Source organism: Ursus maritimus, unplaced genomic scaffold (genome assembly GCF_017311325.1).
Source record: "Ursus maritimus isolate PB19 unplaced genomic scaffold, ASM1731132v1 scaffold_12, whole genome shotgun sequence".
NCBI lineage: Eukaryota > Metazoa > Chordata > Mammalia > Carnivora > Ursidae > Ursus > Ursus maritimus.
The window spans coordinates 11,370,900-11,388,836 of NW_024423564.1; the positions used below are offsets into that span (position 1 = coordinate 11,370,900).

The following is a 17,937-nucleotide window of genomic DNA, read 5'->3' on the forward strand; positions in this document are numbered from 1 at the left end:
TTCACACATGGCTGTCTAGATGTCTAGAATGGTCTTTCTTCCCTCCCGCCTTCCACATCCAGCTTAGGTCTCACTTCTCAAACCTCCCCCAAACCCATCTGCATTTGTAAGAGTCTGACTTTAAAGGGGTTGTTAGTAGGGGTCCAGATAACATTGAGGGGAATCTGAGAGTTAACCATGGCCAGCGACATTACTAGAATAAACCCAAACAGCCTCCGAAGAGAACTACTTTGGAGAAGAATATTAAAAACTCAGTAATTTCTTTGTTAACTTCTCATTACTTCATAGTTACTTGGGTTCTACAATCCAGCGTTTGAATGTTCTCTCAGCTCGGGTATTCCAACTAGACTGTAGTCCTTAAGGCAACTACAAGTTGCCCTTCAACTGAATGCTGACATTGGTGAGAGGCTGTGGCAGGTACAGCTGAGCCTCATTATTTGCAGCTTGTGTCTTTGCAAGTTCACCTACTCCCTGAAATTTACTCGTCACTCCCAGATCAGTACTTGGGGTACCTTTGTAGTCATTTGTGGACACGTGTAGAGCAGGAAAACAAATTCGAGTTGCCCAGTGTACCTGTTTTAGCTGAAATGGAGCAAGGTAATGCTCTGCTGTCGGTTCAGCTCCTTTTATAAACAAACGTCCTTTTCGTGGTCTATTTCGTGGTCACATTTTTCGCATTTTTGTCCTTTTTGTTGGTGATTTCCCTGCTTAAAATGGCCCCCACCCTGTGTAGTGCTGCCGTGCTGTCAGGTGTTCCTAAGCACAAAGCTGTGAGAGGCCTTACAGAGAAAATTCCCTTTAGAGAAGCTTCGTTCAGGCGCGCGTTTTAGTGCTGTTGACTAGGAGTTCAATGTTAACGAATAAACAGTGTATGTTAAATTAGGTGATTTAAATAGAAACACATATAAAACAAGATGATGTATTGATCTGTTGACAAAAATGTCGTGGCCACAAGTTCCCAGGAACCTAACCCTGCATTCCCCTAGTAGCAGTGTTTAGTATTTGCCAACTCATGTTTGCTGACAACCTTACACTTACTGTGAATAAGGAGAATCAACAGTATATTCTTATGTGTAATAGTGCTCTTTGATACATTGGATTTGAGGAGGTGTGAGATTGGTTTCTGCCCTCAGAGAGCTAAGATCTACTATCTTTTTATACGTACTCTGTTCAAGGGAGAATTTTAGCTAGCTCAACATTATCTTATGGGACCATCCAGTTTTGTTCTATTTTTACCAATCCTCCTTTCCTTCGATTTCCCAAGCAGTAGGCAGCTTAGTAGTTCTATGAACTGACATTCAGATATGTATCACACTCTTTTGTGAGTTTGGAGAAAACGTGCCAAGGTTTGCCAAGCATCTTGTGAACCCAGATGAATCCAGCATCAAAGTTCTAGATTACAAAAGAGAAGAACTAGGAACTAACTAGGCAACTAACAGCAGCACAACTACCCAGGCTCAAATGAAACAAATAGTTTTCAGCAGTGTTAATTTCAAATCCAAATATAGGAGTGAAGCCTCACAGAAAACTGCTTTCCATCTGGCTGAGAAACCTTTGCCCTAGGATCCCACAGGCTGATTGCAGCAGTGCACGATAAAATGGACACAATTCAAGCAAATATTCTGCTGAAGGAGGTTAAGGAAGTCAGGTCTCTGCAGGACTTGGCAAGAAGGGCTGACTTCCTCCCAATTATACAAGTAACCAAGGGCTTCAGATGGCCAAGAGATTCAGAGTTTTTACACAAGTCTGTATGGGCTAGGGAAATGGATGGGATAGGCTGGGGACAAGCTGATGGAGTTAATAAGTTAAAGGCAAGAACGTTTGAATCTGTTTGCACTACAAGTACAAAGTGTAGTACAACAAAGTTCCCCCAAAAGGTGGGAATTTGAACTGGCCTTAGATGGAATGTGAATCACTGCAACTCCTCTGGTTCTCTCTTAGGAACCAGGATAAAAGCCCTTCTCTCATGCCTGTAGCTAAGTCAGATTTGCATGGAAGGAAAGCTGCATTTAGAGTTAAGTCAATGTGAAATATCCAAGTTCAAGGTACAGGGATTTTCATTTCTACTTCATGCCTAGTGATTACAAGCATAGTTGGGCCTTGCTTTCTCAATGACAGAGGAGATAACTAGAAATGGAAAACAAAAACTTTGGGGTGCCTGGCTGGCTTAGTAGGTAGAGCATGCAACTCGATCTCGGGGTTGTGAGTTTGAGCCCATATTGCGGGTAGAGATTACTTAAAAATAATATCTTAAAAAAAAAAACAAAAACAAAACCTGTGAACCATCTGTAGCCTCTGGGCGAAGAGCAGTACTATCCAGAGAGACAATGCTCAAACTTAAAAAAAAAAAAGAAAAAAGAGAGCTGTTCTTTCCAAGTCTTTGGATAATCGCTGAATATGAAATAGGTAGGAACCAATTTCAAAAACCCTGAACATTCTCCTCAAATAAGACCAAACACAGTTCTATCTTACCTTGAGAATAAAAACTGAAGAGATGGATTGAAAAGGAGAGACTCAGACAATTTAAGAACAAAACAGGTATATTTCTATTGGACTACCTGATACAGAGGATAGTGTGATATGAATGGATAGTATGAATGACACATAATACAAATATATTTTATTTGAAATAAACAAAAATGCTTACACAGCTCAACAGGTCACTTGGAAACAAACTTGCCTGACTGTATTACTGAGCAAAAACGAAGCTGAAGCACAAACACCCTTCTTTTTTGACATTTATTTGGAGATAGGTAGGAAGACACTACTTGGTTTTTTAAAAACTGACCTTCCCTTAAGGCCTGGTCATAGAAGTGTAAACAATGTCAATGACTCCACCATTACCAGCTGTCATATCATATCTATGTCACCTGTGTATTCTGAGATCACACATACACCTGCCAATATACCTGGGAAGGGTTGCTGTATCACAGTTACATTTGAATTCTTGGCAGGCAGGACTGAGGAAGAGTAATTTGGAACAAGTTTTACATCCTATTTAGAACAAATCACTAGTATTCCCTTAAATAACAGGTTACAATAGAAAGATACTGCCTGGAACGTATCCTTTTCACTTTGGTTCATTTTTAGTTTTTGTGATTTACATAGTTGTTTGATTCATCTGCTTATAGTACAATCCTGCCACAAAGTATTAAAGCACAAGATACCTATGATTCCTTCAACATCTGCATTTTTCAAGTTTTATACTCTACTACATCCCTAGTATGTCAGCAGTTCTTGAATTATAAAAAATAATAATAAATGGGTAAAACCCTGCTAAAAATGCAGATGTCTGTAACTACAATGGTACTAGATGGGAAGGAGACAATGAGGGAAGAGAAAAAAGCAAACACGTTCATGTGCAGGGAATGTGGTTCAAGTCTTTGGATTTAAAAACAACTTCCCCAGAGAAGCTGGCTATAATGGAATTTCCAGAAAACTTCCTTTGCCCCCACAAAAGGACCTGAAAAGCCCAATCCAAACTTTTGAAAACTACAGTTATGAGATGCTATAAATGATCAAAGCAGTCGGAGGGAGAAGGATGAATGTGTCTTCCATTCAGCTAGTTTGTAGCGTAGCCTCTTTAGCTGTTGGTGGATCAGTAAAAACCACTGAAGTACCAGAAGTGCTTTGAAGGACAGGGTGGAAAAGTACTGAGCATATTACCTGTCTCTATCAGTAACAGGGCTTCATGGCGAGGAAAATTTTCTAAACAGTAAAATGACTCCAGGATCGATTTCTCTTTCTCTCCATCATTAAATGTGGCAGAATTAAAAAAAAAAAATTTACAAGTAGATATAGTGAAAACAGAAAATTACAAGGCAGAGAACACAAAGAATCAGGACGATGCTATAGGTTCAACAGTATTCCATAAGGCTAGAAAACCTAACTCTGAAAGCCCTAGCAAAATATCACTCTTGTTTATAAATCACTTATTTATCATACGACCGCATGTTGAATCCTTTCTTTCCATGTACTGAAGAATCCTACACTCAGCCTTTAAGCATTCTGCATTTCTTTGCCAATCTTGTAGCTGAGTATCTTGTTCCAGTCGATTTTGGTGCGGGTAACCGGAAGCTGCCGGCGCAAGGCCTTGAATGTGGTGTCTGACATTGTTTGATAGTTTTCACTAATTGCTGTCTGCAATAGATAATTGAAGATAAGTTGTTTGAACAGAAACGGATGGTTGTGATTAGGAAAGTAACTTTGTAGTCAAAGGACATGCTTGAGTCTTCTAATAAGGACAGACAGGATGTAATATTCCTAGTAAGCTCCTTTCCCATCTCTGAAGTGAGTTAAGAAGCCCACTTACATTATTTCTAAAACTAGGGCTATAATCCCTTCCAACGTTGAAACCTTGACTGTGAGCACAATGCCAGGTTGCAAGGTCTGCAGTCTCCACACTTACTAACACTGAACAACACCGACAATTTATGTTAAAGGGACAAAGGGAATTCTAACAAAATGTGTTAGCAGCAAAATAATAAGGTACTAAAGATCTAGAAAAATTAGTTCCAAATCTTCTTACCTGATATTCATTTTCTGCATGCTCTATGATTTTAATAAACTCCTTGGCAGTTTGGACTTCATTCTAATGGAGAAAGAAGGGAAATAGGAATTTTTTTTTAAAACTATAAGCAGTCAATAAAAAGATACTGAAAAGACCATCTTAAAGAAATCTTAAGATTTGTAGAACAATTTATAGTTTGTCAAGTGCTCCCATGCACATTACCTTCTTTGATTCTCACAACAACCCTGTGAAGTAGATCTGTTATTAGCATCACCTCCATTTTGCAGATGAGAAAACAGAATCCTTGTAAGTTCCTAGACCAAAATTATACCTCTTTTAAAAGATAAAGGCAGGGTCTGAATCCAATTCTTCACCAAAAGACCCCATGCTCTTTCCAATCTACCACAGTATGCCCAAATGACATCACCACGATGTCTTGAAATTTTTATCCCTTGAAAATATCTCTGGTTTAAGATGATACAGACAACGCCCTCACCAGTATCAGCCATATATGTTAAACTCATATACTCCTCTGTTTGCTACTTATGATGTCCAACCAACCAACCAACCAACCAACCACATTTTGCTTTACATGATTCAGGTACAATATTAACGTATTCTTTTCACTTCGGTTCATTTTTCATTCTCTCTCTTCCTTTCATCATTAAGTAGAATAGAATTAAAGGTAAAAGGTAAGATTTTCTGCCTAGAGGAGCAGTCCCCAGATTCTTTTAAATAGTCAAAACCATCTTTTGTTTTCATAACAACACTCAGACAAGTCATTTGCTTTTCCACTCCCCTTCTCAAGTATGCATAATGCAGGTCCCAGAAGCTACATGATGTGTGATGGCTTCATCACTCTGATGGCTAATGGAATGTGTGGGCACATATGAGAATCCAGTTGTCTCTTATTAAGTCAGACACTATACAATTCATAAAAATGTAAATTAATGCCATTCTTTGCACTATTTTTTTTGGGGGGATTTAGAAAATATAGTTGTTTTTCATGAAAATGTAATTTAGGTTAACAAGTAATGGGCTTCTTACTGTAATTTTTAAAAAAGATTTTATTTATTTGTCAGAGAGAGAGAGCGCACTTGCGTGCACAAGCAGGGGTAGCGGCAGGCAGAGGGAGAAGCAGATTCCCCGCTGAGCAAGGAGCCCAATGTGGGACTCAATTCCAGGACCTTGGGATCATGACCTGAGCTGAAGGCAGACGCTTAACCAACTGAGCCACCCAGGTGTCCCTGTTATTGTATTTTTAAATTAATAAATATTTAACATTTCTCTGTTTTAATTTCTAATAAGGTATATATTCAGATATACATAAACAAAAGCTATTTGGTTTTGTTTGTTTTTCTTTTTAATTTCTGAATTATTTTTTATGTTTTAAAGATTTATTTTAGAGAGAGCGAGAGAGTGCCTGGTAGGGGGAGAGGGGCAGAGGGAATGAATCTTAAGCAGCTCTCCACTGAGCAGAGAGCCCAATGCGGGGCTTGATCCCACAACCCTGAGATCACGACCTGAGCTGAAATCAAAAGTTGGATGCTTAACCAACTGAGCCACCCAGGTATTGCTTTTACTTTTTTAAATTTTTATTTATTTAGTTATTTATTTAAAGATTTTATTTATTTATTTGGCAAGAGAGAGAGACAGTGCACAAGCAGGGGGAGGAGCAGCCAGAGGGAGAGGGAGAAGCAGGCTCCCCGCAGAGTAGGTAGGGAGCCCGATGCAGGGCTTGATCCCAGGACCCTGGGATCATGACCTGAGCTGAAGTCAGACACTTAACTGACTGAGGCACCCAGGTGCCTCTAACATTTTTTAAGATTTTTTTTTTTAATGTAAGCTCTACACTCAATGTGGCACTCGAACTCACAACCCTGAGATCAACAGTCACATGCTTCACTGACCGAACCAGCCAGGCTCCCCAAACTAAAGCTATTTGAAGGTGCTCAATAACTTCTAGGATATAAAGAAGTACTGAGAATGCAAAAAAATTTATGTCCCTTCTTTCCAGGTATAGAACACAATACTTTTTAACTGAATATTCCTAAAAATGTTCAGCTTCTCTAGTGATATGAATATAGCCCTATAGGATTTGTTGGCAAACTTTCCTTCTTCCTGGTTTTTATTGATTGAAGATACTGCTGTCCTTGAGAAAATCTCACAATTGAGATTTTATTTATTTGACAGTGAGAGAGAGAGAGAGACAGCGAGAGAGGGAACGCAAGCAGGGGCAGAGGGAAAGGGAGAAGCAACTTCCTGCTGAGCAGGGAGCCCAATGCAGGGCTCGATCCTAGGACCCTGGGATGATGACCTGAGCCGCCATCCAGGCGCCTCGAAAATCTCACAACTGAGAAAGAGAGAAAGAAGTTTGGATTCTCTAAAGCCATTACCAGTATTTGAAATTATATCATGTTATGTTACATTATATTACATAATTACTTATTACATTTAGTCAAAGACTATGAACTAATATAGAGGGTTGACCACATACTTTTAGAAGCTGCCAAAATCAAAGCACTGAAAACAAACTGAATTTCTAGTGGCAGAATCAGTACTCAGGATCAAAATCAATTTTTTAAAGAAAGATAAGGCACAAGTGAGACAGATATTAAACATTCCACACTCACCGAAACAGTTACTGAATCCTGTACATCTTTATGACTAACCAACTGAACATTGCCATCTTCATAATAGTGAACCTGTGTGAGACAATGGTTGAGCAAGTTTATGTGTAGTTCGTATAGAAACCCATTGCTAAGGTACAAATCCATGCCTTAAACCATGCCCAATCTTTTTTTTTTTAAAGCCATCCCCAATCTTTACCAACTCAAAACAAAATACTAATATGACCAACTCTAACTTACAATGTTGGTTAAAATTCACAGAACACTTTAAATTTTTAAGAATTCTTGCTTTTCTTAGCAGGGGAAAGTGAATATTAATTAAGTTCAACAAATATTTATTATGTGCTTATTGCACTCCAGGCACTGTGCTAGTATTGTGAATACAAAGACCTTAAATAAGATTCCACTCTTAAAGGATTAATTAAAATCTAACATTAGTTTTTCTCCGTGAAATCCAAGGAATTTTAATGGATCCTAATCCCTTACAAATCTCTCCACATATACAGTCATCAATATCAGTAAGTAGATCTGACCAAGTGCAGGAAAAACTTAGCTGACATTTAAAGACAAATTGAAAAAACAAATATGCTACTGGTAAATTAGATTACAAAAAAGCAAGACAAAAGCAGTTCTGAGGATGTATGGTAAAGTGGGGTGCTACAATTATGAGCCCAATTAGCAAGAAGGAGGCATACACAAGAGACAGACTAACCAACAACATATCAGGAAGTTTTGGCAACTTACAAGATAGGTTCAGTCACCTTAACATGGCTACAAACTGGTCATATAAAATAGGATGAGAGTATCCTTTTGTTATGTGCATTTGAACAGGGTCTTGCAAATAGGAGTTGTCACCTAAATGGACAAGTAGAGAAGGACATCTAGCAAGGGGATAAAAAAAGTACAAGAGAATGGTTTAGTTTAGGGAAGAATAAAGAACTCACTACAGATGAGTATGTGTGGAGGGGAGTGTGGCAGGAGAGAGTGCTCTGATGCAAGCTAGAGACAGACTGTGAAAAGCAAACTGCCTTATTAAACCATGTTAAGAATCCAGCCTTTATCCTATTAAAGGTGATGGGACTCAGGGAAGGGGAATGTTTTAGAAAAATTACACTTGTGTTATGAAGAAAATCAAGTGGAGGGAGCTGAAACTGGGGCATAATGCTAGAATAGTAGTCTAGGTACTGCCTGTTTCCTTCATCTAGTCCAGGCTACCAGGACACATTTAGACAAAAAGGAATGTTTGTAGAGATAAAGCAGAAAAAAATAACTATACCTGCACTACCACAGCTATTATTTGAATCCTTACTATATGTTTAACACTATGCAAAACATTTTAGTTACCACTTATATCATCTCACTCAATCTTTACCAAAACTCTGAAACAGGGACCATTGTTATTCCTATTTACTTATTTTTCAAGGTTTTATTTATTTGACAGCACAAGTGGGGGGGGGGTGGCAGGCATAGGGAAAGGGAGAAGCAGGCTCCTCACTGAGCAAGGAGACTGATGCTGCCAGGCTTGATCCCAGGATCATGGGATCATGACTTGAGCCGAAGGCAGATGCTAGAGAAGCTAGAACATGAATTAGGTCAAACTCCAGAACTAAAACCATATCCAACATGCATAACACCTCCCACTGTTAAGTTTTGTCAAAAAAATAGAAATTCCCTGATCCAGGTAGAAGTAATGTGTCTCATTAGGGACTTAACTATTCTAAGATATCATAAGAAGGGGATTAAAACAGCCAAGCCTTCATCTAGGCAGAAACTACAATCCTATTAGCAACAAAAGGACTTCCCTGGGCAATATGAATCTACTACAGAGCCTTGTTTAAGGGGACAAAAACAGCTGGCTCTATCCAGATGGGCAAGAAAACTAGACTTTCCAAATACCCTCGCCAAACATTTAAATTTCATCTTTTGGCTTTCTAAAGGAGTTTAAAGAAAAAAAGACAATTTAAGAATACACTGGAAAAGCAGGGAGTTGATAAATGCCTGTAATACTTATATGCGAGAATCAGAACAGAAAAGATCTGGGCAAAAAAGACTGGGCTAAGTAATGATGACATATAAAGGTTAAAATTCCAACAGACAAGTGAGATAGGGGAAGCTGAATGGACTCCATTCTAGAAAGGCCCTATTTTCTGCTGTTTCTCTGCTAAGTCCTATTTACTCATGTTCTCATACTTTGCATCTGAGTAAACCAAAGAAGCTATGTTCCCATTCCAAGGGGACACAAGAAAGTTAATCATTTTCTAAGTTTCATCCCAGGCCCCCAAACACCTGATAACATCTAAGAAGAACCCGATCCCAATCATGTTCTGGGAAGTTAGCTTCGAACAAACCTTGGTTGACGCTGGCATTAACATACCCTACCTTTGGTGATTTATGGAATACACTTATTGTTTACCTGGCACTCACCTTTGATTGGAACCTACTCTGAACTCCTGAAGGATCTGCACCCTGGATCCCTTTCCAATATAAATCCCTAACCCCAAGTGATGGGGAGACTCACTTCCTTTTCTGAGTCTCCCAAACACTCCATCTGCTATATTCTATCACTTACACTATTCAATAAACTCTGCTCTCACTTCCTCCTGGCTTGAGTTTCATTTCTATCCTAAGCAAAGCCAAGGACCCTCCTGGCTGGTTCTGTGGGGCCCCCCTGGGTCCTCAGATCTGGCCTGCCTACATTACAAGGACAAGATGTTCAAAATACAGGTGGGTCACACCCTGACACTAGTTTTGTTTGATCATTTTTTAACTAAGAAACTCCAAGTCCAGAGGCTGAAAAAAACACTAGAAAGAGGAGTGAGTACAAATAGGATGAGGGATATTTAAAAAAACGGAGCTCTGTCCAGAGAAGAAACGAAGACTTACATATTTGAGACAGGTGTCTCAGAACCCATCTGAAAGAAGGAATTATGCAGGGCACACCTTTTTCTGTCCAACTGGTTTGAACTTCTATCATGTGTCTTAAGAACTAGGACATGCATAGGAATATAGCATAAGGTCACTAAGTCTTGCTGTTTATAAACCCGGCTGAAAATTCTAAAAACATTGATTTCATTATCTAATACACCAATGATAAATTAAGCTTAAACTCTGAGGGTTTTTTTTTTTTTAATTTAAAAAAATTTTTTAAAGACTTTATTTTTAAGTAATCTTTATCCAGCATGGTACTTGAACTTAAAATTCTGAGATCAAGAACCAGCCAGGTGCCCCAACTCTGTTGTAAAACAAAACTTTTTTTTTTTTGGACTGGGAAGGGAACAAACCATTTTACTGAGGTGCTTAGGGGGAGGAGTCCAAAGGTTGGGAGGACAATGACATCAGATATCCTCAAAGGGATCCTTGGCCAGGATCTCCCCAGCTTTAAGGTTGCCAAAAGCAATAAAACCTTTCTAGGTCTCATCTGCTAATAAAAATTTCAACATGACTATCATCAACATAAATCCTCAGAAACTGTTGACTTCCCAGAATGACCCTTTTGCCTATAGAATAACCAAAGAGCTAAATATCTTAGTGACTTTTCCAAGTAATTCTCACTCTGATTTTTTTTTTTAAAGATTTTATTCATTTATGTGACAGAGAGACAGCCAGCCAGAGACGGAACACAGCAGGGGAGTGGGAGAGGAAGAAGCAGGCTCCCAGCGGAGGAGCCCGATGTGGGACTCGATCCCGGAACGCCGGGATCACGCCCTGAGCCGAAGGCAGACGCTTAACGACTGCGCTACCCAGGCGCCCCCTCACTCTGATTTTTAAGATATGTGTATCAAGCAAGCTTTTCCCCAAGGTGTGATCAGCCAATCTGGTTAGATGGTGTAAATGAGGTCTGGGTACTGGCCCCTGTTTTAAGTCTTATCAGAAACTATCACCCTTTATGATATGTACTCTTAATTTATAGGTTTGCATTGACAAAGCTGAAACACAAGCAACTATTTCCTTCTATAAGAAAATTAAGTCACATAAATTTATAGTAAGCTGCTAGGTTAATGTTAATGTCATAGTTACAGGAGATCTAAAGCATTAGGCTACTCATATATGCGTTAAACAGAAATAGAATAATACATATGTTGTCTTGGTTGGGCTCCCCTAGAAGCATACCCCAAGACAAAGATTTAAGAGGAAGTAGTTTATTTGGGAGGTAATCTAAAGAAGGACTAGTAAGGACTGAGGTATTGAGACACAGAAGGGAAGGAAGTATTACACGTACATTAATGAACAGGTTATAGCTATGGGCCCTGGACTCTGGAAATCCAGACTAAGTAGAACAAGCTTCAGAGTGGTCCCACCTGACGGGTGAGGAAGCTGGCATATTTATTTATCTACCAACTCTTGTATGGCACTACGGGCTGCTCCAGAGCCATGAACTTAACATTTCCAGCTTGCCTCATCTGAGTGGGGCATGCTCCTGTGACTAGGAAAAGTTCCCAGGAAGAAAGCTGCTGGTACTTGTAGCAGTGGGCTATCCTGAAAAGAGTGGTACAGATGATATTTACCACATATGCTCTGATTAAATTATACCATTTAAAAAGGCAACTCTTGCTAATTGTTATTTTAAAAAAAGACTTAACACAATACAATAGAGGTACGATTAGGTACTGATTTTCTCAGTTACCGGTAACTTTTTTTTTTTTTTTAAAGATTTTATTTATTTATTTGACAGAGAGACAGCCAGAGAGAGAGGGATCACAAGCAGGGGGAGTGGGAGAGGAAGAAGCAGGCTCCCAGCAGAGGAGCATGATACAGGGCTCAATCCCATAATGCCGGGATCATGCCCTGAGCCGAAGGCAGACGCTTAACCACTGAGCCACCCAGGCGCCCCTCAGTTATCAGTAACTTTTAATCTGACCTGAGAGTTAGCTGGGCTTTAGAATTAAATCACCCTAATTTGAAAGTCAGATCTCTGCTAGGATATCAGAAGACCCAGGTAGGCATCCAATGAATTAACAAGCTGCCTATCTGTTCTGAAACAAGCATTAGAAATCTCCTCTGCTTGGTTACTTATATTCCACACATGATGACACTTGGCAATTCTCTCTAGTTCCTCTGTGTTATTTACTTGATTTTAAAACCTTCTGTTATTACTGTAAAAACAAAACAACAATCCCACTCACGTTGCTTTTTTCAGAGCTCAGAGTTAAGAGTTAAGTTTTATGTCTCTGTATACACTTAAATGAGGTAATATATATAAGAGACCCTAAGTAAGTTACAGCAGCTGCTACTCAGTCACTTAATAATTGTTTTCTTCTTAGAACTGCTATTTTTTTTCTTTTTTTAAAAGATTTTATTTATTTATTTGACCGAAAGAGAGACAGCCAGCGAGAGAGGGAACACAGGCAGGGGGAGTGGGAGAGGAAGAAGCAGGCTCCCAGCAGAGGAGCCTGATGCGGGGCTTGATCCCAGGACCCCGGGATCACGCCCTGAGCCGAAGGCAGACACTTAACGACTGAGCCACCCAGGCGCCCCTAGAACTGCTATTTTTAAAAATTATTATTATTATTAAATTTTTTTAAGTAGGCACCACACCCAGTGTGAAGCCCAGCACAGAACTTGAACTCAGGACCCTGAGATCAAGACCTGAGCTGAGATCAGGAGTTGGACGCTTAACTGACTGAACCACCCAGGTGCCAATAGAACTGCTATTTGATAATTCCTGGAAAAACCTTAGGTTATCTTTGGAAGAGAAAAATAATAAGCAAGCAGCACATACCACATGACTATCCTTTATCAATCCAGAATAGCTCTTTTTAACTACTTCCCCACAAAGGACGCTCCTATTTCTATTTACTACCATCCATCTCCCTGTGCATCTATCTACATATAGTTGTTCCTTACCTCAAATACCAGAACAAATACCAACTTCCATGTTTGTTTTCAAGGTGTGACATTTTAACATGGCTCATTAACATGTGGGGTCTCACCTGAATCTTAAGTACTCCAACCACCTGTGCTGTAGGTGGTGTGATGGTGAACTTCCACTCTGACCTCCAACGACCATTCCTATTAAAACACACACAAGACTGCAGAGTTAGCAAAAAACCCCAGAAACAGGTGATTTGCCACTGAGGCAGAGAATTTGGGGAAGAGGGGGGAAAAGTCATTTCCAGTTTGACATATCTAAGGCTCTGTCTACTCAAATATAAATCTGTATCCAAGTGCCTAAACATAAGCCTTTTCTAAGTTATTCTGACTTTCATTTTTCAATCTTGGAATAGAACACCATGCCTATACTGTTCATAGGAGGCTCTTCCACACACAGATGGGCTGCTGAGTTTTGCAATTAACTCAAGTATTATTAACCAAACCCAAGTAAAACTCAGATTTTCAACTAGGCACTTTAATAATCAATTACTTATTCTTACTCGATATTAAGAGCACTTTTTAAAAAGACAGATTATAAAATCTTGGAATTGAAAGGAATCTAAATGTTCACATCTAAATCCCTCGTTTTACAGATGGGGAACTGAAGTCTCTCGGTCCAATAACGTATCCCAAACTAGTCAGACTAAAAACCAAGTTTCAACTGCTGGTTTGGTTTCTTTCTAATATAAGTTAGAAACAAATAGAAGAGAACATCTATTTTCTTACCAGAAGTTTTTAGGCTGAAACTGGTGGCTTTCAATACATGCAATAATGGTCTGTTGCCCATCTATAGTTTTAGCATAAACCTATTGTTAAAAAAAAAAAAAAGTTAGACTCTGAAAACATATTAATCTAAGTGACAAATACTGTACAAAGGCAGCATGCTAAATACTTGGGGGAGACAAAGAATCAGGCAGGATGAGCTTACAACTCACAAGACTTCATGGAATGTCAACACAGAGCAGAACATGTTTAGTTCCACAAGAGACCGTGGTACAATGAACACAGAAGGAAATACTAGTCCTGCCTGGGGGTACAAGGGAGGTGCCAGTTAGGCTGGCCTTACAAGACAGGTGAGATACTCATAAGCAGAGACTGAGAGGAAAGATGAGTGAACTGTCCAGACAGGAAACTGGGGGCTTGTTCAGTTAAATGGCAATTAGTTCTTTCAGGTTAGACAGTGCGTGTGAGGTGGACTATTGGTGATAATCCAGGATAGTAGATTTAAGTCCCGTAGCTGTAGGTGTAAGGTAAACATCTGGACATTATTCTACAGGTAATGGACAGACACCAAAACAATAGAACCAGACCTACTGTTTTGGAAGAGTAATTAATATTGGTATACAGGATAAAATGGAGGAAAAGCTGAAGGTGGTTTTGAGGCCAGAGCATTAATCTAGGCAATAAATCCGGGTAGTTATCAGTCGGTACCTGGACGCAGAAGCATAACTGAGTCTAGCAATATACTGCAAGTGAAGGGCAAAAAAGAGGAAAGAGCCAAAGTACTTGCATGCTGAGATGGCCAGAAAGATGGTAGCAAACTGGGAAATTCAGCTAAAAGTTAGAAACCCCAACTGTTCCTTAATGTGGAAGAGGTGAACAGAAATGCAATACAAAGGAAAAGCAAAAAAATAAATAGTGCTTTACAGTCCACAAAATGTTTTCACATTTACTTTCCATATATTGAATAACTTGAGTTTTAAAGAGAGAGAAATACAGCAATGGGGAATACCAACATTCACAAAAGCAGGGAGAAGAAAAGAAGTAGAGACAGACTTAGAATGAGTAGAGGGTGCTGGCAGAGCAGTCTAAGCAAAAGAGAATTTCTGGAAGTAGCTGGTCGGTCTCAGTGTGAAATACCATATGGAAGTCAAGGATAAAGAAAAGGATACTGAGTCAGGCAATTCAGGAACCGTCAATAACCTCAGAGAGAAGTTTCTATAATGACTGAAGCCAGAATTCACAGGGTTAAGAAGTACATAGGTAATGAAGAAGTGGCACTAGCAGGAGCAGATGTTCCCAGGTGTGGTTATGTAGCAGAGAGACAGAGATAAGGAAAGAAATGAAGGAGAGGAAGGAGGAGCCAAGAGAGAAAAACAGAAGTAACTTACAGAAATTATTATGACTGAGGAAAAGTTTGTTCTCCTCAAGGGCAGGAGAAATAAAAATATTTCTAGGTAAAGAGAAAGCTATGGGATAGGCTAATATAAAATCAAGAAGAAGGATCCTTCTTCCTAAGATTAAGTACAGTGGAAGAGAGAAGATTGCTGAATGTGGAAAGCAGAGAAAAAGATTTCATGTCAGTCTTACTAAAATGTGGGGGATCAAACAGATGCCTAAGGACAATGGGAATGGTTTGGAACACGCTATATAGAAAATATCATAGGGAACACTGAGATGACATTAATAATTACTAAGCAGGACAGCTCCGAGGATATAAAACACTTGGGTACAGTAGACACTGTCGGAATAATTCCATGGCTTTTGTAGCTCATCTGTTAGCTAAGACAAGTGAGAAAAGCTGAGAAAAGGACACAGTAGGGTTACTTGGTGTAGAAACTCTCCAAAGAAAAGTACGGCCAAATTTTAAATAGGTAACAAATGTTAAGTAGAAAATTTAGGATTGCAAAGTCAATTTCTAGAAGAGAGTGTATCATGACTTCCTTTGCAATCCTGGGTTGCAAAATGTAACTGTACTTATCCACCATAATGGGTTTTCTCCATTATTTAAAAAATAAAAAACAAACAAAAAACATGTAATAGTAACAATATCTAACATTTAGCCAAAGCTTTCTTTGTGCCATTTTCCAAGCATTTTATATGTGTTATCAGCTCACTCAATCCTCACAATCCTATGAGGTAAGAACTATCATTTCCATTTTATGAGTGAAAAGGCACAGAGATGTTAACTCATTTGCCCAAGGTCACGTTGCTAATTAAGTGGCAAGACAAAGATTCAAACCAGTTAGTATGGCTTCATGTAAGGACTTTTTTTTTTTTAAGATTTTATTTATTTATTCGACAGAGATAGAGACAGCCAGCGAGAGAGGGAACACAAGCAGGGGGAGTGGGAGAGGAAGAAGCAGGCTCATAGCAGAGGAGCCTGATGTGGGGCTCGATCCCATAACGCCGGGATCACGCCCTGAGCCGAAGGCAGACGCTTAACCGTTGTGCCACCCAGGCGCCCCTCAGGTAAGGACTCTTAACCGAAATTGTATTATTGCCAGTTAACCCATCATCATTACATACTTTAAATATTCTAATAGACATTTTTCTTAATATCTGTAATTTTACAAAGGAAAAATGATGAGTCAAATCTATCATTTTTTTAACATCAAGAGGTAGTTTAAAAAAAAGTCAAATTACCAGATTTAAAAAAAATAGTCCAAATAGTTGAGACAATCAAATGAAAGTATCTAAACTATGTAAGACGTAGCTTTCTATAAAAATGCCTATACCAAAAAGTCATAAATGTGGCAACAGCTGTCTTGACAATCTTAATTTACTTTTTCCCGATGTATAAAGATGTTTAAAAACTTTTTTTGATGGGTATAAGGCAATTTCTGATGAACAAATAAGAGAAAGGTGAAATAGGATAAAATGAAATTTAAAATTTTTACGCACTGGGATTTTTAAAAAGAATTTTCCATATATACAAACTCTTTCAAAAATGAGTTAGGGAATAAAATACAGAGGAGACTCTAACTAAGAAAGAAGTGATGTTTGGCTGGCCAAAGCCCCCAAAGGATAAGGTAAATGTAAGGAATAAAACATTCTTTAATAATGAAGCAGGCAGATACTTAACAGTACAGAAGCCGTTGGAATAATGATCTTTCACATAGGCCCTTAAAACACTGTCACAGGATTCTCTCCAAGACTTCAGACCTCCATCTGCGTCTTCTGGCTGGGGGTCACTCGCTTCTTTCCGTAAGTGATCAAACTTAAAGGAAATTTTGTTTCTTGGATCTAAAAATCTGCTATTACCCAGGTCACCGTGCTCTGTAATTAAGACCTTCCAAAGAATAATTACAAATATGAGTAACTGTAAAAAGACAGTTGTCAAATTTTACAAAGCAAATAAAAATTCTGAAGAGGCCAGTTAACTTTTCATTTATACTTGGATTTCTCTTCTATACTGACTTTTCAATCAAGTCACATATTTTTTTTAAATTTAATTTAATTTTTTAAGTAAACTCTACCCCCACTGTGGGGCTTGTACCCATGACCCCAAGACCAAGAATAGCATGCTCTACTGACTAAGCCAGCCAGGTGCTCCTCAAGTCACATTTTTATTCTTTTTTCCCTAAGATTTATTTATTTGAGAAAGAGAAAGAAAGAGAGAGAGGTTGGAGTGGGGGGAGGGAGAGAGAAACTCAAGCGGACTCCGCGTGGAGCCTAACTAGTGGCTCAATCTCACAACCCTGAGATCACGACCTGAACTGAAACCAAGAGCTGAACGCTCAACCGACTGCACCACCCAGGCTTCTCACATTTATATTCTTATAAAAATATTACGTTTATAGTTAAGTCACCTCTAAACCACAACATCTCCCCATCCTACCCTTCATTTCTTGGTTTCTGTCTAGTGTACTGCCAACATGTATACCTTATACATAGCTGTAACAATAACTTACCTGTATACTTTTATGTTTTTTTTTTATATATTTCATAAAACTTTTCCAGTCATTATACTTAGCATTTAAAATAGGTAATACATTCACGTGGTTCAACAATGAAAAAATATATATAAAGTGAGATCTTTGTCTCACCTTTAACTCTTATCCACCAAATTCCTAATAAATTTCCCCTTCTCTACAAGGCAACTGATTTTATTAATTTACAGCAAGGGTCAGGATGGTAGGTGCCACTTATTTTTATAAATAAAGTTTTATTGAACACAGCCCTGCTTGTTTGTTTTGTATTATC

The 17,937-nt window shown here is 38.8% G+C and overlaps 1 protein-coding gene across 1 annotated transcript in view; it reads right to left on the reverse strand.

The window, feature by feature from the left end:
* Positions 1 to 2,603: 2,603 nt before the first annotated feature.
* Positions 2,604 to 17,937, reverse strand: part of CAPZA1 (capping actin protein of muscle Z-line subunit alpha 1) — a 47,040-nt gene continuing 31,706 nt past the window's right edge. Inside the window, exons 5-10 of the mRNA XM_008704079.2 lie at positions 16,817 to 17,023; positions 13,738 to 13,817; positions 13,071 to 13,149; positions 7,144 to 7,215; positions 4,529 to 4,591; positions 2,604 to 4,140 (exon numbers count right to left, since the gene is read on the reverse strand). Coding sequence (XP_008702301.1) covers positions 4,000 to 4,140; positions 4,529 to 4,591; positions 7,144 to 7,215; positions 13,071 to 13,149; positions 13,738 to 13,817; positions 16,817 to 17,023 — 642 coding nt within the window. The 3' untranslated portion in view covers positions 2,604 to 3,999. The remainder of the gene's footprint in view (positions 4,141 to 4,528; positions 4,592 to 7,143; positions 7,216 to 13,070; positions 13,150 to 13,737; positions 13,818 to 16,816; positions 17,024 to 17,937) is intronic.